Source organism: Cuculus canorus, chromosome 5 (assembly GCF_017976375.1).
Source record: "Cuculus canorus isolate bCucCan1 chromosome 5, bCucCan1.pri, whole genome shotgun sequence".
Classification (NCBI taxonomy): domain Eukaryota; kingdom Metazoa; phylum Chordata; class Aves; order Cuculiformes; family Cuculidae; genus Cuculus; species Cuculus canorus.
The window spans coordinates 54,626,006-54,650,594 of NC_071405.1; the positions used below are offsets into that span (position 1 = coordinate 54,626,006).

At 43.3% G+C, this 24,589-nt stretch overlaps 1 protein-coding gene across 3 annotated transcripts in view; it reads left to right on the plus strand.

Annotated features, from left to right (window-relative positions):
* The first annotated feature begins 1,768 nt into the window (after positions 1–1,768).
* Positions 1,769–24,589, plus strand: part of ZFYVE1 (zinc finger FYVE-type containing 1) — a 28,469-nt gene continuing 5,648 nt past the window's right edge. Inside the window, exons 1-12 of one of the 3 annotated variants that reach the window (XM_054066897.1) lie at positions 1,769–1,921; positions 2,702–2,904; positions 3,036–3,577; positions 13,409–13,913; positions 15,906–16,120; positions 18,234–18,340; positions 19,296–19,404; positions 19,983–20,080; positions 20,179–20,296; positions 22,058–22,228; positions 23,011–23,191; positions 23,705–23,818. In XM_054066897.1, coding sequence (XP_053922872.1) covers positions 3,080–3,577; positions 13,409–13,913; positions 15,906–16,120; positions 18,234–18,340; positions 19,296–19,404; positions 19,983–20,080; positions 20,179–20,296; positions 22,058–22,228; positions 23,011–23,191; positions 23,705–23,818 — 2,116 coding nt within the window. In that variant the 5' untranslated portion in view covers positions 1,769–1,921; positions 2,702–2,904; positions 3,036–3,079. The other 2 variants (XM_054066898.1, XM_054066896.1) reach the window with 2 other exon arrangements.

Consider the following 24,589-nt stretch of genomic DNA (forward strand, 5'->3'; position numbering starts at 1 on the left):
TGTCACTGCTGTCTACATGGATATTCAGACATATAATTTGGCTCCCTCTCAAAATTACTTGTATATAATTAAAACAGGGGACCAAACAACAGGGCACTTTGTAGCTGCCTGTCTATAGTTATCAACAGGTGAAGTCCACTGAAGTGAAAATGTATCACATTCCTTGAATGGGATGACCATTAGCATTTGATCCAAGCATTCAGCCAAAACCTCTGGTTACTTTAGAAGAGAAATTGCTTGTGCACTGGCTATCCTACAACAAGAATACTTTTGCATATTGTCTAAATCACATTCTCTTGTACACATATACGGCCAATAGAAAATAACGCCCTTTTCTTGTTGCGCACTGCCCTTTCCAGACAGAGCTGTGGGCCAGAACCTCAGTGGAGCCACTGCCAGCTGAGGCTACAGCCTCACTGTGGGGCTGCTTTGACCACCTCTGCATCCATTGCCTGTATCTAACTGTGAACCTGGCACTTCTGGCAGTCCTGTGCCTCTGTTTCAGATCTGTTTCAGCTGAATACATGGTGGCTATTCGCCCACTGAGCGATAATTACAGTGACTGGTGGCACTCCTTGTTGAGACATCATTTAAACACACGTCTGGCTCTCTCTCAGACAGTAAGTGACGTCCTCATTTGCCAGACCAGGAGGCCTGGCAGTGGCCACTTGGTCACTCTTGATGCTGTGATTAGCCAAACTCAATAATCAATAATCAATGCCAATTTGATTATTAAGCAGGTATTCCTTTAATAAACGACAGGAGGGTACACACGGTGTGATCCACCTAATGTGTCCAAATATTGAGACTGGTTACATGACTTTTATACTGGTTAAACATACATATTCATATAGATTCTGGAAAGCACGTTACATGACCATTATTTTTCTGGGAACTTATTATCATAGAATCATAGAATAGTTTGGGTTGGAAAGGACCTTAAAGATCATCTAATTCCAACCCTCCTGCCATGGGCAGGGACACCTCCCACTAGATCAGGCTGTCCAAGGCCTCATACAAACCAGCCTTGAACACCTCCAGGGATGGGGCAGCCACAGCATCCCTGGACAACCTGTGCCAGTGCCTCACCATTCTCATGGTGAAGAAATTCTTCCTTATGTCTATCATAGTTTATCACATTCTTGTATGCACATCACACTTTCTTTGTATCTTCAGAAGCCTCTGATGGTTTCTATCTCCTTCCTCATTGTGTCCTCTTGGTGAGCTCAGGCCTGTCCTTTGTTCCTGCTGTGGGACTGTCCTTTCAATACTCGATTCTTTCCTTGTTTCAACTAGTAAACAAGCTATACTCGTGTTACAATCACATTCTTTCTAACTGCAAGCTGACCAAGATTTGATTCTTATTATTGCTTAAGCTAATTCATTCCCTTAACATAATGATTTATTCCTTCCTTCACTCCCCAGCAGATGGAAGGAGAGAACTGATCTAGTGGGATGTCCCTGGGGTTGGAACAGGATGATCTTTAAAGTCCCTTCCAACCCAAACTATTCGCTGATTCTAACTTCGCACCCCTCGAACAACGGTTGGGAGCGGCTGACACCCCTCGGGCTCAGGGTGGCCCGACAGCCACGGGAATACAGCGAAGGGACAGAAACCCCGGGAGATTAAGCGGAGCAGGACCCCGACAGCCGCGGGAATGCAGCGAAGGGAATAAACCCCTCGGGAGACGAAACGGAGCCGGACCCCGCCAGCTCCGGGACCGGCGTTTCCCAGCCCCGGACTACAGCTCCCGGCGTGCCCGCGCCGCCCGCCCCCTTCCCGTCTCCTCCGTGCCAAAATAACACCGGAGTTCCCCGCGATCAGCTGATCCCGGCCGGCACCGAGGGCGGCGGGTCCAGCCCTCCCGCTCGGGTCGCTGCCCGAGGAGAACCGGGACGGGAGAACCGGGACGGGCACGGGGTGAGGGGTGGGAGGGAGAGCGAAGGCGCGGCCAGGACGCGCCTCCTTAGTCCCCGGGAGGAAGGGGAAGGAAGGTGGCCGCCGGCTCGTAAACAATAGCCCGGCTGGCGGCTTTGTTCGCAGCCCGGCGGGAGGGTCCGGGGCTCCCCGTGCCCGCCCCGGTGGCGCTCGAACGAGGTGGGTGCGGGCGCCCGCGTTACGTAACGGGGGCAGCGCCGCCGCCTCCCCCGGGGCCGGGCGGGGGGACAAAGGCCTGCGCGGGCCAAGGGGGGGGATCGGGGTCACATCGGGGCCATCGGCACCCGGAGAGCACAGAGGCACCGGGGTGGTGGTCGCCCGGCGAAGCGCGTCAGGAAATTCCCAGCACGTAAATACAGAGAGCTCTGAAGGAGGAGCCGGGGAGCGGAATGAGAGAATTTTCTAGTATTGACACGGTGCTCTGGGTGTCTGTGCCCGAGCATACGCGCTGGGGCGTTTCTGGTGCCTCCGTCTCCTTCTTAGAATCATAGAATGGTTTGGGTTGGAAGGGACCTTAAAGATCGTCCAGTGCCAACCCCTCTGCCATGGGCAGGGACATCCCACTAGATCAGGCTGCCCAAGGCCCCTTCCAGCCTGGCCTTAAGCCCCTCCAGGGGTGGCGCATCCACAGCTTCTCTGGACAACCTGTGCCAGTGTCTCACCACCCTCATGGTTCTTGTGCGGTGTTTTTGGTGCTTCCATCTCGTGCAGTGTTTCTGATGCCTTTCCCCCTCTATGGTCTCCCCCTATGATCTGCTTTAGGGAAATACTCACCCTGCCTGCCTGCTGAAGTTTGCCAGGCCAGGGTTTTTCTCGTCACTGAGAGTACGTTGTACAGCAAAACAGAGAACGGAGATGTTCCAGCACATGGGCACAACAATGCATGAAGCCAGCCGCATTGCTTGAGTTTATTTTGGAGAAAGAAAACTTCATCTGTGCTTAACAAGACTTTTCCTGGGAGGCAGGTCAGTGTATGCATTTTACAGAGATGTCTATTAATTATTTGAAATTAAGTGTGTACAGAATTCCTGTTATGCTTCTTTCCCTTGAGAAAATACTAAATTTGCAGCTGACTTTTACACCTATCATTGTCCAGAACAGAAACAGGAAGGGAAAACATTGCTTTAAAGAAATCTGAAGATGAGCGCCCACACCCAAACTGCAGAGAAAGGACAGAACACGACACTTCTTTGCCAGGAAAGCTATGTTTGCAGTGGGACAGATGAAGCAATTTTTGAGTGTGACGAGTGCAGGAGCCTGCAGTGCCAGCGTTGTGAAGAAGAGCTGCATCAGCCAGAAAGGTTACGGAACCATGAACGGACCCGTATAAGACCTGGCCATGTCCCGTACTGTGACTCCTGCAAAGGTGCCAATGGGAACATAATGCATGCCAGTATGACGGGCTCGAGGCAGATGGCAGCAGTGAGGTGTCAGGTGTGCAAAATCAACCTCTGTGTGGAGTGTCAGAAGAGAACACATGCTGGGGGGAACAGAAGGAAGCACCCTGTCACCATATACCATGCTGGCAAAGCCCAAGAGCAAGAAGAGGAGGAGGGGATGGATGAGGAGACCAAGAGAAGGAAGATGACAGAGAAAGTTGTTAGTTTCCTCTTGGTGGATGAAACTGAAGAGATTCAGGTAAGAAGTGGTTTGTTTGAACAGGCGAGATCCATTGCTTTCTGTCTTGGCCTAACAGAGTGCTGTGATACATAATTAATACCCGAAGCCTAACTGGCAGCAACTGTAACAACATGAGAATAGCCCACTAAGTGAGTATCTTGGGCCAAAAAGACACAGTGCTTTGGAGTGGCCTTGCTCACAAGTTCCTCAAAAGGCTGGGTTCATTAAAACCTTATGTGTGGCAAGTACCTCTTCTAAGAGGCTTGGTAAGCAAAAGTAGTGAAAGAATTGACTCTAATACTGAGACACACAACTAAGATAAGAGCTATCTGTGCAGGATGCTGATCATTCCTGAACAAAATTGAACTGAGAGTCTTACAATAGATATCCTGCAAATGGGAGTCCTACCACATGACTAGGAGTGGGTGCTGTACCAAGCGGTGCTAATGCAACTCTGTAGCCCCCTGCTACCCTCCTTTATCATCGGTAAATCCATCCTACTTTTAGGAATAGGATAAAGTAGAAATAAGGATCCAAAATGTGCCCTCCAAGTCCTACGGGCACCATGGTTAAGCTATATTGCTTGTCTCAAATGTATGTTAGCCTTTTGCTGAAAGAGAGGATATTGGCCCTCAGTTTGGGGTAGGCCTGCTGGTAGTAATGACAGAAATACCAGCTGACTAGTAACAGCCTCAGGAAGCATCATTTTAAGGAGTCTAACTTTCAGTATGTGTAGTTAGTTAAGTCTTCTGTTAGACGGTACCTCTGGTGAGTGTAAGTGCTTTATATTGTAAAAATACTTTCCAAATACAGCAATTTGTAGCAGTCATAGAGCAGATTAGTTACACAACTGAAAATAGAGCTTTGTCTTCTGGCTTCCGGTTTGCATCCTTCATGTTAAACTTCATTCAGGAGACAATGAAGGAAAATGTGTAGTTGCCTCAAGGCTCAATATGCGGTTGCTATAACTTAACATGTTTATGCTACCAATGGCAAAAAATTGTGATGATACTCCGATTGTTCGTAGATCAATTATTTGTATCCATCATAGTAACAGTTGGTGTGTCTGCCATGCATTAGAAGGATATGTGACTTAAGTATCTTTTATCTATTCTATGCTATGGAAGAGGGGGTCACATTTTAATCAGTTCAGGTGTATTGACTGACAGATCCTTATCCCTTTTGGAAGAGAAAGAGAGGAAAGGATGACGGTACTTATGATGCACTGACGTAGAAAACACACTATGCAGGACACTGTGGACTGTAAACAGAGCGATTCAGTTTCAGGTGTAGTAGCAGTCCTAAGTTTGTGTGCCTCTCCTAAGCGCGCACACATTTCCTCATAGTGCATGACATGCAAATATTGCTTTTAGATGCAGAGTTTTCAATAATCTTCATCCAGCCACCAGAGCAAGCTCTGAAATGCCTTAAAACAGGGCTATCTTGGAGAGCTCCTCATAAGCTGTGGCTGTGTGTGGTTGCACTGGTTTAAGTTATCTTTGTACTTGTGAATCTCTGAGTCTTATTGAGGCAGACTTTTGGCTGCCTCTTGCAAGCAAGTGCATTGCCATTTAAATGTCACAGGCAGTGAAACCAACTTCTTTATTAAGACAGCAGTGGTCCTTTATCAGATTGTAGCAATTTGATCAGAACAGGGTTGAAAAAGCTCTCCAAAAGTGATCTTGCTTTACTCTCAAGATTTTGAATCGGAGCTCTTCCATCAGGACTCATCTTCTTTTCCTCATAGCTGTATACTTACATGACATCTCACAGCCAGTGTCCAGGCAGTTTGAGAGCTTTCAATTAAAGTATTTTCTGGCAGCTTGAACTTAGAGTGCTTGCTATTATAGTGATGTTTCTGCTAGTGGGCATGAGGACTTTTTATTTAGAGAGGGCTGTCAGATGACAAGTTAGCTCTGAAGACATCTTCTGTAGCATCTTTTACTCTTAATAATACTGACCAGTCAATTTAACTATAGAAAAGTGATCTTCAGTCTTTTGTGCTTGTTGTTAGTAAGATTATTGCTGATTAACTGGGGAGAAATCCTTAGCATGTTCTCTGTTTAATCCAACTTTTTGTCCAAAAATGTCAAAACAGTAATAATTTTATATGTGGAGATTCAGGGTTTGAAGGTGTGTAGCTTTTTGAGCTTGAGCAGAAGGGAGAAGGATTTATCAGAATTGTGGAGCCCAGCTATCTTTAACCGTCTGTTTCCTGACCTTTGGAACTTGAAGATTGTTGCATTAGTTAGGAAACGAGAGAAAACTGCTGATTTTGCCAGAATAGAATAGATTTTGGTAAGATCTGCCATAGCAATGTTAAATGCTTGTCATATGAAATTACGCAGAAAACTAGTTATGCTGCCTAGCAAACACAATGGATTGAGATACAGATATATACATGTTTACACATCTCTAACTTGAATTGGTTCAGTGAGATAAGAATGCAAGGTAAAGACTTCTTTTTTAGTTTCCTTTGGAACCTGTAGTTAAGCTCAAGTGATTATGTTTCATCTCATTGTTTCTGTTGTTTTCTTGGAGGTGGTAGCTTTGAAACTGAAGGACATTTATAGCATGTAAGCAATGACTGAGCTAGTTTAGATCCAGAAGCAATGTAGATTAATCCATAAGGAGCTGTGCCTGAGCAAATTAGTTTAGCTGAGAGGTAAAGATTCTCAGCTTCGGCTCAGCACTGCATTGATAAAGCTATAATTTTGAGATCTGCATAATCTTTGTGTCAAGTTGCATAGATATGGTGGCCTGCTCAGAGCTAGTTTGGAGCTTTTTTGTGCTTTACAAACATAACCATAAGCTGAGAAAGCTGAAGACATCTTATGCTTATTCAAATCCACTTAGTAAGAAAGGTCCCATTTTAAGCCACTGCTTGTGAAGCAGTTGTTTGTAAAGAACTGATGGTAACTTAAGTTCATGCATGAGAAATGCAGGCTTCTCTGTGATGTTCATCATAACAACATAATATCTGAGCAATTCAAGAACAAGTTGCTTTATCTCATGTTAAGAAAATGCTGTTAAATGTTAAATCCAAGTTTGCACTGCAAGTCTGTGGAAGAACCAGAGAAAGATGATGTTCCTTATGAAGTCCAACACCAGGTGTCTTGCACCTTACATAGCATGATTCTTTGAATCTTGTGAGTTAGTCCCCACCCATCTTGACCTAAACCACAAAATTTCCTTTCTTTATTGCCCCTCATAAGACCTTTTTGACTTCTTCTGTCATATTTTGTCATCCACAATTTACAAATTGATTTCACCTGCTGTTTAGACACTATTCTGGGTCCTTTTTCTCAGGCTGTATGGCATCTGTTTGTTAATTTGCTCTGACATGATCTATCTTCCTTGCTCATCTCTACTCAGAATGATATTGTGAAGATTGCTTCCTCAGTCAATTGCTTCAGTCTTGTCACTGAACTTCTGCATCTCCTCTTTGCCATGTTAGGCTCAAAAATGCATGCCTTCTTTTTTTTATGTGTGTAAATCCCCCATCTGAAATCTCCTGATCAAGATGTCAGCTTTCCTTTCTTATTTCTGAGTTGCTGAATTTTCAAATAAGTGTTGTTCTGCTACCACTAGTGCTGCCCCTTGCACACAGGAGACACTTCCCTTAAGAACTTAAACAAGCTCAATTAATTGCTTTTCTAGAAGTCCTCTATGCTTGTAGATCTGTTAAGAAAAACAGAGCAAAATATGACAATAAACACACAACTTGGGTTAGGATAGTTGTCGTGAGTCCTGATACTGTCTCACGGTTTCTTGGAACTTTCCTACTGGTCTGTATCTGTCTCTTGTACTTATGTGTATGCAGTTTCTGGAACACTATCCAGTTTTGTTTTGTCTTTGTACAGCACCTTTGCAAAAGAGCTCTTTAGTGTAAAGGATAAAATTATGTATCAGTTGTACATTGAATTCTATTTAGTGCTACTTCTGAGGTAAGGGAGAAGAAATGCGTAGCAATGCATAACAATAATTTGATATTTTTATCTTAGGGAACAGATGTTGAGAGTTCTTATCACCAGATTGGAACTTGGTTGTAGTGTCACTAGTGGCTTCTATGATAACACTTTGTTCAAAGCCCTAATGAAGAACTCAGCACCATTATGTTATAGAAGCAGAGAAAGTCTTTCATTGACCCCAGAAGACAGGAAACATGCTTGATTGTTATTAGTCTGCCTTAAAGAGTTCATTGATCTCTGACCAGAAACTAGCTCTGTCAAATCCAGTCTCTGTCTTGCAGAGAAAAAGAAAAGATACTGACTTTACTGCCTATTTTACCAAGGAGGCAGGAAGAAAAGTAAGGTTCTCCTTTAGCTGGTCACAAAAACATCCTCAGCGGTATCATTTTATGTGGGAGAAAGGAGCATTTATTTGTTACTGAGTCTCCCCTGAGATACCCACTAAAGCTGTCTTTCTTCAGTTAGCAGTTTTGCCAACAGACATCTCTATTCCTTGAGTTTTTATTCCTGCTTGCAGGGTTATACACCTGAAAGATTAAGCTCTTTCCTTCAGCAAATACTGAGCAAGATCTGTATAATGCTTTGCAATCAGTTTAGATGATGCAGAATGACCTGTAGCTCTCACTTAAAAATGCAGAGCATTTTAGACAATCATTAAATAATCAGCCTCGAACAGCATAGCAGTCCATGTGTCCTTCTCTTTCCCCTTCTGTTAGAACAAGATACAGGGTGATAAATCTTAAGGAGTGCTAGCTGCTTTGTTCTTCTCACTTCCACTGTAAACCTGATGATAGTACTGTAATTTCTCTATTTTATTTGCTGATTTGATCCTGTCCAAAGTCTAAGCGTGAGAGAATGTAGAGTCAGTAGGAATGCTTTTTCTAGTCAAATATTCTTTGTTAGTCAATGCAAGCTTACTGCTTGCCACCGTAGTAGAAAAACATTTATATAGCCAATAGTATTAATTCCTGTGACGCTCTTGCTTTATTTACTGTTAGGGGAATGTTTTTGTTTTGTGCTTTAGGGTAGCACAGCTACCTGTAAGTTTCTGGGAATTTCAATCTGTATTCTGTAAACTGAAGAGTCGCAGCTGGTGTATTTGCCATGGATGTAAAGGAGGAAGTGTAGAATGAGACAAATTTTTTAGGTCAGTGTGACCTGTCGGACCAGGATATGTAGTATAATTTCTGTCTCTCATCAGCATTGCTTTACTATTGATGAGTTTTCCTCCTCTTGTTTCAAAGAGATTTTCTTGCCAAAGTATTTTTGGGAGTTTGCTGTCATGCACTTCAGGAATTTTTCTCTTATTACTTTGCTGTTTTTTCAGTATTCTTCCCATCCCAGTTTTGCTGTTCCCTCTCCTACACTAAAGTGTTTTTCAGTCCTTGGAATAAAGTAGTAGAAAAACTACTTAGTGATTGTTGGTTAGGACTGTTCTTTCTTTCCCTGGACAGATACCAGTATTTTGAAGAGTATTTTCAGAAGCGTACATTCAACAAAGGCTTCTTTAACGGTCTCAGGCTGACTCCCAGCTAATTTGAATGTAGCCACTTACAAACATTTCTTTTCTCTGGGACTGTTCTTGCACCTTCTTTGTGGTACAGCTCTCCTGGTCCATAATTAACGCCAAATTTCTTGCTTGCTTGCTGTCTCTTTTGTTCATATGCTGAAAAGAGTGCAGTTGGGGAAGCAAAGAGAGCGTAATATGGGTGAGAGAAGCTCATAGCAAACCACTCTGGAATTAGCACTGTTGATTGAAGCAGTTCTTGCACTTGGTTCAGTTCCTGAACTAAATAGGTTCATTGGGGGTAAAGAGATGTTCTGTTGCTTCCTCTACTGTAACCCTCTTTCCACTTATCCAGTGAATCCTTTTGAGCTCCTGGGTGCCTCCAGCAGGAGCAGGATGTGAGCGTTTTGGGGTGCATTGAAGAAAGAAAAGGAAACTGGCAGCTTGCTGTCCTTCAGCCCTTCTGTCTTTTCCATCTCCTCCACTTTCTCACTTTTGCAGGGGTCACTGGGAGGCAGATGTGGCTGCAGTATACTTCTTTACTTTTTTTGTGTGGGTTGGTGACGCCTTGCTTTAAGATCAAATAAAGGCAGAAGTTGCGCAGTCCTTTGGCCTGCCTGTCAAAACATCCTGCAATTGGCAAAATAACCAGAGTCAACTATATTCTAGGAAGCGTGCAACTGTAGTACAAGTACTTTTGTAAAAACAAGGGCAGTGGTATCAAGTAGTGACCACACAGGTAATCTAGTTACCTTAGTATTGAGGAACACTAATAGTTACAGCACGAACTCACTCACTGACTTGCTGTCTTCTGAGCAAATCTCTTCACCTGGACGTGCTGCTATAGCTGTGACATTGGGTTAGTAATTGGTAGCTATGTGGTGAAATTAGCATGCATGGCAAACTTGAAAGGTACTAGGATACAGAATAAAAAATTATACTTCATTGTTTATTGTCTCTTTAAGAGTTAGGTGACACTATTAAATTAGTGTTATTTCTGCAGCAGTTGAATTTACCTTGAAGTCTTTAGTAGTTTTGAATTTTTGCAAAAGTAGTTTTTCAGCTAGCAAACAGGTTAGTGGGCTGTCTAGTCTTACTTCTGTTTTCAGCAGTTTCATGAAACTCAGCTGTCATCTACAAGGGTAACTTATCTGATAATAGAAATATTTTGGACAATATTGCTTCTTGGGTTAGGGAAGAGTCCAATCAAATTGGATTACCTCCCATCCCATATGTTTTTTTCCCCCCACTGTCTTAAAAATTTTGAAATGGAGTAGGATTGTTAAGCAGGATTTAACTCTTACTTCTTTGTCTCTTTCAGGAAAGGATCCTGTAATAGGTAGATGTGGGCTTCAGATGTGGGCAGCCTCCACCCTACGTTGCAGGAACGTGTAGGACCTGTTGAGACTCATTCTGTTAGGCTCTGTATTAACCCTTGAAAATACCGTCCCTGAAGTCTTTTGCCAGAGCTATGGGAAAGAACAGGATAACTTTGGTCTGAAAAAATACTGGTGGCCTCCTGAAGTCCCTTCCAGACTGAATTAGCCTGTGATCTTAGTGGAAACAGGGTTTGAATTATGGTAGTCTAAAATCCCCTTTCATGGCTCTACTGATGTCATGGGTTTCATAGCAGTGGGTTTCTGTTCCTCACAGGGAGCTACTCAATCCTGTTTCTCACTTGGTAGCAAGAAATATTTGGGACTATCAACAAATGTTTCTCCTGGGGCAAAAGTACGGAGTTTCCAGCTGCTTCTTTAGTAGTCTTTTGCACTTAATTGCTGGGGTAAGCCAGCTGCACTTCTTTGTATTCATGCACTGCCTTTCTGGGAGTGATTGTGAGGAGCTTTGCAAAGATGGGAATTTTGGTCACAGCACTGTAGTGTGGTGCAGGTAATTCTCAGGTTTGTTTTATAGATTCTAGTTAAAGGAAGCAATCTGCTGTATGGGTTTCACTTGTTTTCAATGTACACTGAAATTCTGATGTAATGACCTAATTGTACGACCTGGAGTTTTAGACATGCACCCTTAAGACTTTTGTTTGAATCTACCTGTGGATAGGAACTCACTTTTTTAGAGTTAAAACACAACTGCCAGTATTTAGAACCTAGATCATAAATAACTGGTCTGTGTTGAGGTTGGTTGATCTGACAGATGTGTTCTGTTTCCAGGTTTAATGCTTGATATGATACTCTGTCTTTAAGATCAATTACCTAAAACTGTCTGTTTGGTGTTTTAGAAGTTCAAGGCTGCTTAAAAGACTGCAGATTTTATTTTTTGGCTTGCTTTGGTGTTTCTCCCTATGATTTCGGGTGTTAGTTTGAATTGCTGTAAGCTTTATCCTTTTTTAAATGTTTTCTAGGAGCAGGAATGCTTGTATTGCTGGTGTTAAGTAATGTTTTAAGGGAAATAGTATTTTTTTTTCCCACTTGATTGTTTTGTCCACTTATTCTTGAAGACTTGTTTCAGATGTTTGAGGTTGTTCAGCCTGGAGAAGAGAAGGCTCCCAGGAGACCTTATAGCGACCTTCCAGTACCTGAAGGGGCTACAAGAAAGCTGAGGAGGGACTTTTTACGAGGACCTGTAGTGATAGGAGTAGGGGCAATGGGTATAAACTGGAGAGGGGCGGATTTAGACTTGACGTAAGGAGGAATTTCTTCACGGTGAGGGTAGTGAGGCACTGGCACAGGTTGCCCAGGGAAGCTGTGACTGCCCCATCCCTGGAGGTGTTGAAGGCCAGGTTGGATGGGGCCTTGGGCAGCCTGACCTAGTGGGATGTGTCCCTGCCCATGGCAGGGGGGTTAGAACTGGATGGTCTTTAAGGTCCCTTCCAACGTGAACTAATCTATGATTCTGTGCTGGTATGTATTTGGATCTACTGTTACAAATCTTGCAGTTTATTTCTCCATTCATTGGAAAGTGTGTTAAATCCATATCATCTTTATTGATTTAGTGGTAGTATACCAGAAAATATTGTGTGCTGATGGTCAGACAAGTCTAACAGCTTATAAATTTAATTATTTACATGATGATATCTTTCTTGATTGCAGAAAATGTATTTTAGTTCCTAAAAACATTCTTTTAAAATCAGGCCAAGCAAACTGTAAGATTTCAAAAAGCAACAACAAAAATACCAATGTAAGTCAAAATGACAGCGTAAGACTAGCAAATGAAGGCGCTGTGATGAATACTATGCCAAGCACTCTTGATTTTTGTTTTGAGCTATTGTGTTGTCGTGGCACAGCTCTGGCTTTGTGCACCACTTCCATGAATATTAGCAAGCCTTAAAGGGTTCATGAAGAGTTTTAAAAGGAGAAGACTATGGAAAAAATGTCTGATTCACTTAATGTGTTTGTTTTGCCTGGAGGCAGAGTTGAAGTTATATGAGTACAGGTCACTGGAAACTCCATTCTATTTTATGGATTTTGTTCCTAAGCTTTTAACACATTATTGTTTTAATAACGTTGTTTCCAAAAAATTCATAGGCAGAAATGACATTTTAGTAGTTCTTGTTCTTGTTTCTGTCTAAACAGTTCTATTTTTGTTATGGCTTGCATCTAGGAAACTTGTTATGTTAGGCGTAATAGATTTCTAAGTACGGGGGACAAGGAGACTTCAGACCTAAATGTGTTACACAGCAGTGTGGTATGAGGTTTTATGTCCTCCTTAGAGAAGATTTTAGCTGTAAAGTTCTCTATTTTCCTGCTGAGAAGCTTCACCTTCAGTTCAGCTCAGCTTGGATGGAATGACTGCATGGGGAGCTGAATGATGTTTGTGAATGGAAATGCAGTTAAAACTATAAAGGAAGGCTAACCATAATTCTAACTTATGATGGGGTAAAAACTACTTTTTCTAGAAGAGAATCTTCTTCTAAGACCTGTAACAGAGGTGTAAATGAGTCTGAGTCTAGAAATGACAAAATAGAGAAGGGGATGGAGAGAGATGTCTCTTGTCTTGGGTTAGAGATACAAAGCTTTCATTCTTAATTGATGTCGCTGTACAATTTAAGGAAGGCACCTTCCCCTGAAGGATCTGTCAGCTCCAGATCAGCGGGACTGGGACAGGCTGTGACTGAGAACCCATGGCTGTGGATGAGGTACAAGAGGTTTCACTAGACAGGTAGTCACAGGGACACATAGCTTCCAAAACAGCTAAGGGATGCAACAGCCTAAATCCCAATAATGTGTATGTATTACAAAACTGCTTTTTAATGTTTTGCTTTGGGCTTTCTGGAACTTCAGAAAGTTATGATGAAATCTGAACAGGAAGTAGTCATTCTTGTTAATCTTATGAACCCTGAAAGCAGGTGTGTTTTCACTGTTGTTTATTCCAGTTGCATAGTTTTAATTTTTTTTTTTTTTTTTTTTTTGGAAGGTAAGGAATGAAGAAGACTTTATTAAGAAACTGGACTGCAGTCCTGACCAGCATCTAAAGGTAGTGTCCATCTTTGGGAACACGGGGGATGGCAAGTCTCACACCCTTAACCACACTTTCTTCTATGGCCGGGAAGTCTTCAAGACGTCTCCAGCCCAAGAGTCTTGCACAGTTGGAGTCTGGGCAGCCTATGACCCTGTCCGCAAAGTGGTGGTAATTGATACAGAGGGCCTCCTGGGGGCCACTGTGAACTTGAGCCAGAGAACACGGCTGCTGCTGAAGGTCCTGGCCATCTCTGACCTTGTCATCTACCGTACTCGTGCTGACAGGCTCCACAATGATCTCTTCAAATTCCTTGGTGATGCCTCGGAGGCTTATTTAAAACATTTCACCAAGGAGCTAAAAGCTACTACAGCCCGTTGTGGCCTAGATGTTCCTCTGTCAACTTTGGGTCCAGGTGTCATCATCTTTCACGAGACTGTGTACACCAAGCTGCTGGGCTCTGGTGAGTAGGCAGTAAGAAACTGAATTACAATGTGCTAAACATTATCTATAAATTATCAGGTTACATTGAATATTCAGTGTTCTTTACTACAATGTAGAAGATGTGGTTTGGGTTTTGCTCTAACTTCTAGAACGTTCCCTGATGGTGATCTGACTACCCCAGATCATCCAGAATAATCATCTTAGCCGACTGGATATTGGTACTGACTAGTCATGATGGGAGTTCTGCCAGTCATAGGAGGGGTCATTGTGCAAAATCATGATATAGCAGACACTGGGGTTTTGGCAGGGACATTCAGGATCCTGTTGCAAAAAAAACCCAAATAAAACTGCATATAGAAACTAGGAACATAGAATCATGGAATGCCCTGGTTTAGAAGGGATCCACAAGGATCATTGAGTCCAACTCCTGTCCCTGCATAGGACAGCCTCAACATTCACACCGTGTGTCTGAGGGTGTTGTCCAAATGCTTCTTAAATTTTGTTACGCTTGGCACCATTACTGGGGAGCCTGTGCCAGTGCTCCACCACCCTCATGAAATGGATGAACTCACAGTACCCTCATTCTGCTATTTTAAATTCTGTGGATCACCATCCTTCTGAGGCTGGTGCGAGGTTGGGAATGAGGTTGTTATGGCACAGATTGGTTTAACACCATTTTTTTCTCTGTGCAAGTATTTGATAAGGCCAAAGCAGCAGGCCCGGCACGCTGTTATTCCCATTGATTTCAGTTTTGCTCACCAATACTTTCGTCTTGGCTTATGTCGTACTGGATTATGCCTACTTTAACTGTGTACTTTATTTGTACCTCTGAGTGAAATGTACTGTTGAAGCACATTTTGGTTTTGACTGTACTGGGATGTAAATTTCTTCTCCTGGCCCCACTTTTTCTGTTTCCAAGAGGCATGCTGAAACCTTTCCTCATTCTGTCCATTTCTGATACTTTGATGAGCCAGAGCCCTAATGAATTGGCCTGCAGTGTCTGAGGCTCAGTCCTGCTGTCTCTGAACATCTGAGAGTCTTCTGCTGTGTAATACCACAGCAGCTCCTTGCTGGCCCACATTTCCATTTTGGCTTTTCTAAGCAGTGAGGTCTTGACCTAGCAGAAGAACTTGTCATTCTTTCTGGTTGCTATTAAAGTGCCTTCTTAATTACCTTTAAGTTGCCTGCCGAGGCATTCTTAAATGCTAATTTGCTGATCAGCAATTTAAAGTTTCATATAGTTGTTATTTGCTGTTTCAGCAGGTTGTATTTAGTGACCCATAATGATGGTTGTACCTGTGTGCAAAGTCAGGGTAGTGAAAAAATTATACTTCTATAATCACTTCTGATCATTGTAGGAATAAGAAAGAAACCTCTTAGCAGGTGGATTTGAAGCAAGCTGTGCCCTTCTGTCTTGATGGATAATTCAGATGAGTGTTTAGGGCAAGAAGGAGGGGGCTTCCTTATTCTGAAATGTAGAGCAGGTACTTGGAAACAGACAGAAGAACGTGGTCAGCTCTGTGGAGTCTGACCTGATGTGGCCAGTTCTGAAGTGCTTCACAGCACAAAGGGCTGATAGAGGCTCAATCTTTCTTGTTACGTGATTGGCATGGAGAATAAGCAGCCTGTGTAAGATTCATGTCCTCCACTTACTGGGTGCTATGACTAGCTATACCAAGTTATAGTCTGGTGAGAAGAGCTAACAAGTATGCTGACATGGAGTTTCCTTATATTATGTCATTAATTGCTTCTTATGTTGGATATCTGTGTTTTCAAACCTAGAGGTTTCTGGTTTTACCTGTGCAACTTAGAGTTTGAAGCTGCGTATCAAAAAACAAACTGCTTTTGGAAACGATTTTTCTTTTCCTACTTATAAAATATTCTAAGTGTGTTCCAGATGTATGAGAAGGTTTAATTGGAAAAACTAACACTGCATTGCATATGAGAGTGCTGTGCAATTTCAGTATTAAACATCAGTTGTTTATATACTTGCCGATACTCTTATATATAGATCATCCTTCTGAAGTTCCTGAGAAGCTCATTCAGGATCGGTTTCGGAAGCTAAGCTGTTTTCCTGAGGCTTTCAGCTCAATCCACTACAAGGGAACAAGGACATACAATCCTCCAACAGATTTCTCTGGACTTAGGCGAGCTGTGGAGCAGCAGCTGGAGAACAATACCACTCGGTCACCTAGGCAGCCTGGGGTTATCTACAAAGCACTAAAAGTAAGTGGAGAGGAGTTTATTGCAGTCTTATTTGTATCACTGTTGCTAGTAAATGTCAGTTGCAGCCAATAGAGGTAGAGCACATGAACCAATGACGCAGACTTGCAGATGTCTGAGGGTAAAGCAAGTTTTCCGTGAAGATGATGATTTTTTGGTAACTGCCAGGTAGGCTGGGTAGTTTTTTTACTTTAAAATGGACACTTTAGCAAAGACCCTGAAAGGTCAAGAAAAGTTGAAGAGCAGAACAGAGGAAAATTTTAAAAAGTGAGCCAGGAAGAAACCGACTGGGGAAGAAAATAAAACCCCTGATGTTGTGAGTGACAAGCACTTAATGACAGGGATTTACAAATAGGAGGCACAGAAGGAATTACTGATGAGATTCCTAAGAATGGCCTTCTCACCAGGGGAGCAAATGCAAGAAACTTGGAAGTTGATGGTTGGCAAAACCTGTCACTGAATGTAGTGTAACCCAAGGACTAGAAGGCAAAAAGGATGAAGGAGATAGAAAACAATATGAGGTCAAGCCAAATGATGTAGCATTTCGAAAGTGCAGCATCAGATGAGAAGACTGATGAAAAAGAGTTGGAGAGAGATGCTAGTGACTTTCTTATAAGGTTCACCTTGCTAGGGTATCAGAGGGATTTTCCAGTCTTCAAATCTGCAGTCTGTTCCACAAGTTTCCACACATTGCTACTGTTACGGGGTTAGCATCATATTTTCATTGGCCCAAAGAGCACAGGTGTCATCAAAGAGAGACAGGCAGAGCTGGGGCAGATCTGCAGAAGGTGGTACTTTTAGCAGTCTTTTCTGAAGTTAGTTATAGCTGTTGGAACAGATAATTCAAGTTGCTCTGTAATTGGGGTAGATGAAGCACAGAAGGAAGTGTCAGGGTGGCATGTACACAGTTCCTTGCGTTAGGGAGCAGACAGGCAGCATGGGGAAAACTGCTGGAGTGGTTAATTCCAGTTTAATTTCTTGGGTTTTATTGCAATAATCAAGTAATGCAGTTACAGATATAGCTGCTAGTATACTTAAATTCATGTCCAGTCAAATGGTTGCTGTGTTCAGATCACTACTGACTACAAATTAACCTTTTCTACTTCACTTCCTGAGAACACAAGGTGTGCTAAAGATCCGTGTCCATCTCCTCTAACTTTTTCAAGATTGACCAATACTGGCCAATGGATTCAAGAGATATGAAAGATAAATTCCTTGAAATTCTATCAAATCAGATGTCTACGTAGAGATCTGATGTGAGAGAAGCTGTGGTGAGAAATATGTGTAGGTCTGTGCATATATCCAGTCAACCCTTTCTAGACAGCAGAGATGCTCCACCACCATCACTCCCTGGGCGGGGGGAAGGAGGAAGGGAAATAAAGGCAACCACTGTGGTTACCTCAGCTGTAGGAAGAGTTTCAGTTAGACCTTATGCTTTCAGAGATTTCCATCAAGAAAAACCCTTATCATTGGCATTGTTCCAGTGCTTACTTTTTTTTTTTTTAACATGACACCCAAAAGAACTGAAAAAGTTAAGTGTGCCAAAACTAAGGACTGACATAATCTGAGAACAGATGCTCCGAGGAAAGGGAACAAATCTCTTTGTCTCAGTCTTGTGGTTTCACCAGAGAAAAGGCATTGTTCAAGGGGCCAGAGGTAAGTTCAGGGCAGAGTTTTCGGAGCTGAGGAGCAAAGACTATTTTATATATTTATATATTTTCTCACGTACTGTGAGAAATTACTCTGAGTTTTCTTCTGATGGTTTCCAGACTGCAAAGTCCTTTTAGCAAGCACCCTGCTATTTTGGGCATGGGTTGTATGCACAGAGGTGGATGCATTATTCTATCAATCATTTCTGCTATAAAATTCAGAGGAGGAGAGGATAAGACTAAATACCTTGCAAGCATTCAGCTGACTTGTATACAAGTGCAGTATTTTCTTGCTTGGTTTCTAATACTTGTCTTGTTTTCGAGGTTAGTAAGACATTATTTGGCTGTGTAGTCTCTCTCTGCTGCTCCCTCCCGTAGAGGAACCCATGATTTTGCTTGCAAAAGCTTACATGAAATGTCTGCATCGCTCTCTGTCCCTTACCAGTTAATTCTTTTCTGTTTCACAGGCTCTAAGTGACCGGTTCAGTGGGGAGATACCCGATGATCAGATGGCTCACAGCTCTTTCTTTCCAGATGAATATTTCACATGCTCCTCTGTGTGCCTCAGCTGTGGGTAAGTAGATAAGAAATGCATCTTCATCCTTCTAGAAGATAGCACTACCCTGGTCTACAGCCATTGAACGTAACATTTTGTGGCATTTTGACACCTAACATCAACAGCTAGTGCTTCTAGGCAGGATTTGCTTGAAATTAGACTCTTAAGTGAATTGACTGACTGTTATTGCCTTGTCCTTGCTGAATGCATGGTGTTTGCCTACTTTTATTTTGTGTGTGTGTATGGCTACGAACCTGTTCTTCCTGTATCTTTTCCCCAATGCACACAGGGCAGGAAGAAAGGAGTGTCTAAAGAAATTCCCTGAAATTTCCTATGATGATTTTTCTTGTGCTTTTTATTACCTAAACATTATAAACAATCCTAGAGCACACATCATCATGGGCCTGGCCTGTGTTCGTTGACTAGATTTAAGTGACGTCCCAGGTTTGATTAGAGTTTGGCTTGTAGCTCCCTGGGAAGAGCATGGAGATTGAGCCTGGGAGGGCAGTAGATGGTCATCAGTGTGCTGAATCTGTGAGGTACTATAGCAGCCTGGTGTTAGGACTGATTGTATTTCCGGAAACATTTTCTCTCAAATGTGATGTAGTGTGCTACATTCTTGCTCTTTTATGATTATTAGAGCCCTTCTAGCAGCTCCTTGCAAAGGCTGCAGTGTTAAGTCTGTCCTGGTCCAAACTTGGCTAGTTCTTCCAAAAATTCTTTGTGAAATTTAAATTTGCCACAGTGCACTGAACTGTTGTGTGCTGCTGCTTTGTACTGTAAAACAGTTGCTGCACCTCCTTCCAAAGGGCCTGCCTTTCAATAATAAATGATGTCATTGCTGTAGGCACAGTTGTGAAAATGGTTTGGGGTAACAACACCTAAAGAAATGCAAGTTAGTAACGTAAAGGAACTCTTGGTGACCTCTGTCCTGTATCTGACATCATCCCAAGGTTTGCTTTTGCATAATCAGGTGTGGCTGTAAGAAGAGCATGAATCATGCAAAGGAAGGAGTCCCTCATGAATCCAAAAGTCGATGCAGATATTCTCACCAGTATGATAACAGAGTTTACACTTGCAAGGTGAGTAGGGGCACATGGACAAGGTCTGAAGAATGGAGAAGGAAAGGATGGGCCCAATAACTGAAGAATATCATAGGCATTTACCCGTACCTGTTTTCTTGCATTTTTTTTCAAATGGGAGAGTTATTCATGGCCTTGACAAGAAAAACTGATCCCCATTGGATTTGTATTTTTGCTTGGAGAGGTCATGAGCTCTGTGTGCTATGGATCATTTGCTAGCTAATTGTGAACCCAGCTACTCTCAGCCTGGGTGATGTTGACCTTCTGCACACTTGATGTAGTTACTCTTCTTATTTGCTTATGCCCATTGTTTGGTATTAGCCAGTCTTCCTGAAGGGGGTGTGCAGGAGACAAGAAAATTTTCATCTGCCATCATGTTTTTTACTGTTGTAGAAATATTTCTCTGATGTCATTACTGATAGTGGGTTTTGTTTGATTTTGATCAATTCTGATGAGTGCCCTCCTTTTCTGTGGAGGCCTCTGTATGCCAATTATATACTTTATGTAGCCAAACAGCCAGGACACTGGGAGTTTGGGATTCCCAAGAATGCAGTTTTAATTGAGCCTTTGTGTTATAGGCGTGTTACGAACGAGGGATGGAGGTCAGTGTGGTGCCAAAAACCTCTGCTTCCACTGACTCTCCTTGGCTGGGTCTTGCCAAGTATGCTTGGTCAGGGTGAGTACTGCAGCTCTGTGCTCTCTGTTGCCTCTACAGTGCCTGGTGCACTGGACTTCCAGTATCTCACTGAGCTAAGTCGTCTTCGTCTTCTGCAGATACGTGATTGAGTGTCCTAACTGTGGGGTGGTATACCGCAGCCGACAGTACTGGTTTGGCAACCAAGATCCTGTGAACACTGTAGTGAGGACAGAAATTGAGCATGTCTGGCCAGGGGTAAGTCTGGTTGCTAGATTGTTGTTGTGTATGTGTGCAGCCAAGCACATGTTTATTTTACCCTTTTTAAAAAGGATAGAAAAGACAACTCTGGGAACTATTGACCTGTCAGCCTCACCTCTGCACCTGGGAAGATCACGGAAAAGATCCTCCTAGAATACCATGCTAAAGCACATGGAGGATAGGGAGGTGATTAATCGCAGCCAGCATGGCTTCACCAGGGGCAGGTCCTGTGTGGCCAACTTAGTGGCTTTCTATGATGGGGTAACCACATCAGTGGACATGGGAAAAGCAATGGATGTGATCTATCTGGACTTCTGTAAAGCCTTTGACACAGTCCAGCACAATATCTTTCTCTCTAAATTGAAGAGATATGGATTTGATGGATGCATTGTTTGGTGGGTAAGAAACTGGTTGGATGGTCGTATTCAGAGAGCAGTGGTCTATGGCTTGAAGTCCAGATGGAGATGGAGTCCATGACAAGTGGGCCTATACTGGGACCAATGCTGTTTAATATCTTCATCAATGATATAGACAGCGATATTGAGTGCACCCTCAGCAAGCTTGCAGATGACACCAAGCCAAGTGGTGCAGTTGCCACACTGGAAGGACGGGATGTCATCCAGAGGGACCTGGACAGGCTGGAGAAGTGAGTCTATGAGGCCTCATGAGGTTCAATAAGGACAAGTGCAAGGTCCTACACCTGTGTTGGGGCAGTCTGCGGTTCCAATACAGGATGGGGGATGATGTGGTGGGGGCAGTCCTGCGGAGAATTGCTTGGAGGTGCTGGTTGATGGGAAGCTTGATATGAGCTGGCAATGTGTGCTCACAGCCCAGAAGGCCAACCGTATGCTGGGCTGCATCAAAACAAATGTGGCCAGCAGGTTGAGGGAGGTGATTGTGCCCCTTTGTTCTGCTCTTGTGAAAGCCCACCTGGAGTACTGTGTCCAGGTCTGGAATCCTCAACATAGGAAGGATATGGAGCTGTTGGAAGGGATCCAGAGGAGGGCTACAAAGATGATTGGAGGGCTGGAGCACCTGCCATAGGAGGACAGGCTGAGAGAGTCGGGGTTGTTCAGTCTGGAGAAGAGGAGGTTCCGAGGAGATCTTATAGTGACCTTCCAGTACCTGAAGGGGTTACAGGAAAAGTGTGGACGGATCGTTTACAAAGGCTTGTAGTGATAGGATGAGGGGGAATAGGCAGATTTAGACGAGACATAAGGTAGGAATTTCTTCATGATGAGCATAGTGAGGGAATGACACAGGTTGCCCAGGGCAGTTGCGGCTGCCCCATCTCTGGAGGTGTTCAAGGTCAGGTTGGATGCGGCCTTGGGCACCCTGATCTAGTGGGAGGTGTCCCTGCCCATGGCAAGGGGGTTAGAACTGGATGATCTTTAAGGTCCCTTCCGACCCAAATGATTCTATGATTCTTTGTTTATGTAGGTTCTTCTGGACATTGATGGAGAGAAAGGTTTGGCTTTCGTTAGAGCTGGTCCCTATCTCTGCTGTTGAAGAAAAGAACCTTTGCAAAGGCTTTCTGTCATCTTAGCTGTCTTGAAGGGGTTAGGTTGGCAATTTATAAACACTTTGTGTGAATGATACACCACTAAAACCTGCCTGTGATTCAAAGCAGGGCTGGTGAATTTTTTCTTATGCTTGCCCTCCAGTTTACCAGGAGCAGTATGTTGCAGAACTGTCTGTTTCTGAAAAGAATAAGGTCTCCATGTTTTCATTTTCAAATGAATATCTGTTTCATTCCAGACTGATGGATTTTTGAAAGACAACAACAATGCAGCCCAGCGTTTGTTGGATGGGATGAATTTCATGGCACAGTCAGTATCTGAACTTAGCCTGGGACCCACAAAAGCGGTGACCTCCTGGCTGACTGACCAGATTGCCCCAGCTTACTGGAAACCCAACTCTCAGATCCTGGTAAACAGCAGCTGCTGTAGAGAAAAGCTTTACATAACTAAAACCCCTTTTTCCTCACCCTTTAAGTAATATAGTATTTTGCAGATTCCAAATGCTTCTTGCTTTATTTCAGCCTGCCCTTCTCTTACAATTTTGAGAACTGAAATGCTTTCAGCTTTTCCCAGTCTTGATTCAGCCAGAGAAAGTATGAACAGAGACTCTGCACAGCCCTGCTGAAGAGACTCTGTCCTCCCTCTTTTTATGACCTCCTCTCCCAGCAGTATCACAGAAAATCCTGGCTTGCATGAACTTGCTCTTCGAAGCAGACAATCAACATCTTAAATCTGGCTACTGCAGTTTTTGTGGGTACTGTTTTTATGGGTGCAAGGCTTAAACTCTGCTTTCATAGCAGATGCAAAAAGCTGACCCAAACAATTCAACTAGAAAATAATTCACTGTGTCTTGCAGGGAACGGATACTTCTTCAATGAAAACTGTCTTCTGAATTCTTACCTCCTCCAAAGATCAAATACTCCCCATTCAGCCCTGCATGATGTGGCTGTAATAATGTGTGATTGTGAATGAAGGGATCATAGCAATCTATTGGCTTAACCATTGTACATCTGCCTGTCCAAATCTCTTCCCTAGGATAAAATTATGAGACTGGTAGCACCCAAATCTTGGGTGTAACTGTATTTTTCATAACTTCAGTCTGAGTCTTGCTATCCTGGGATTCTGCCCTGTATTTTTTCTATTCAGGAAAGTTGAAAGTAACAGCTTTTCTTTCTATTTTGTTCTGGTTAGAGTTGTAATAAGTGCAACACGCCTTTTAAAGATAACGACACTAAACATCACTGCCGGGCCTGTGGAGAGGGCTTCTGTGATGGCTGTTCTTCCAAGACCCGTCCAGTGCCTGAGCGAGGCTGGGGACCGGCACCAGTGCGCGTGTGTGACAACTGCTATGAAAACAGGGGCATGCAGTTAGGTAATTTTGAGTTATTGTGTCAGAATTATCCGTGAGCAGTAGTTAGTTCAAAGTTTTTGTCCCTGGCTTCTGGATCTCAACTATTCCCGTTGGGTGTAGTCACTGTTATTCAAACTGGGCTTTGGCACAAAGTTTTCAGAGGGAAGCTAGAGCTCAGTGTCTTCTGGCAGGAAGATGGCCCTTGCAACGAGCTACCAGATATCTGACCCCTCGACAAAATTATTTTCTAATTGGATCTTTACTTTGTTTTTCTGGCACCTGCCATTGGTAGGGAGCTAGGATCAGAGCAAGGATGCTGCTGTTTCAGCAGACTCTGTATTTTCTCCGTTATTGCTGCATTGAAAGTGAAACCTCTGCAATCCAAGATTGGGGATGTGGGAGATAAAGGCTGAGGAGAGGCTCCAAGCTGCCTTTTGGGTTTGCTGCTGCTCTTTGCTAATGTAAATTAACTGAAATGTAGGAGAAATTGTGCTGAACTGAGATGCTGAGTCCTTTTACTCTTGTGGCATGCAGATGTGGCTGAGCTGCCTTCCGATGAGGAAGGGGGAACACTTATTGCCAGGAAGGTGGGGGAAGCTGTACAGAACACTCTTGGAGCAGTGGTGACAGCCATGGACATTCCCTTAGGTGAGCTCTGTTCTCTTCTGATGGATTTTTTTGTTTCTTTTTGTTAAGGCATTTTTGTTTTCACAGAACAAACTTTCTGATTAAACTTCAGGAACTTCTGTGACAGGCTGGCACCTCCACTATGATACCGCTGTTGGTTGAGAGTTCTACAGCCCCCTGTGCGCCTCTCTTGTGTGATGTTTCCTTTTTGTTTTCATCCCATTATTTCTGTAGCTCATACCTTCTCTTTCCTCTCTCATGCAAATCTGCGTGCACCAAGCTGTCAGTAATTCATGCTCCCCTGATGCATCACTGCAGTGACCTGCCAGCTGGAGTTCCCTAAAGACTAGCCAATTAGGAAGCATTTTATCAGGTTTGGATTTCTTCCAGAGATGCTGAGTGCCTGCTAAGTGTAGTGTGTTCATGGATACTGCTGGCACTTGGTATTTCTGCAAGGGAGGGCTGAGAATCTGAAGCTGTCCCAGTTGGTAATGATGGGAAAGTAATCAGGAACGTGATCTTCAATGGTGAGCTTAGTACAGTGAAAGCTTACCGCTCTTTCATGTGCTGGATAGCAGTTCAGGTATGCAAGCAAACACTTGGCATTTGAATCTGCTTTTGTTGGACCTGACTTCCTGCTCATTGCACAGATCATTGTTCCACTGCTTTGCCTGTGCCACATCCTATCATCACTCTTGTGGGTGTTTGTTGTCTGACTCGATTAAAGGAAGAATATATCCCTTTCTCAGTTCAGACAGTACATGTATATCTGAATGTGTGGTTTGACGACTC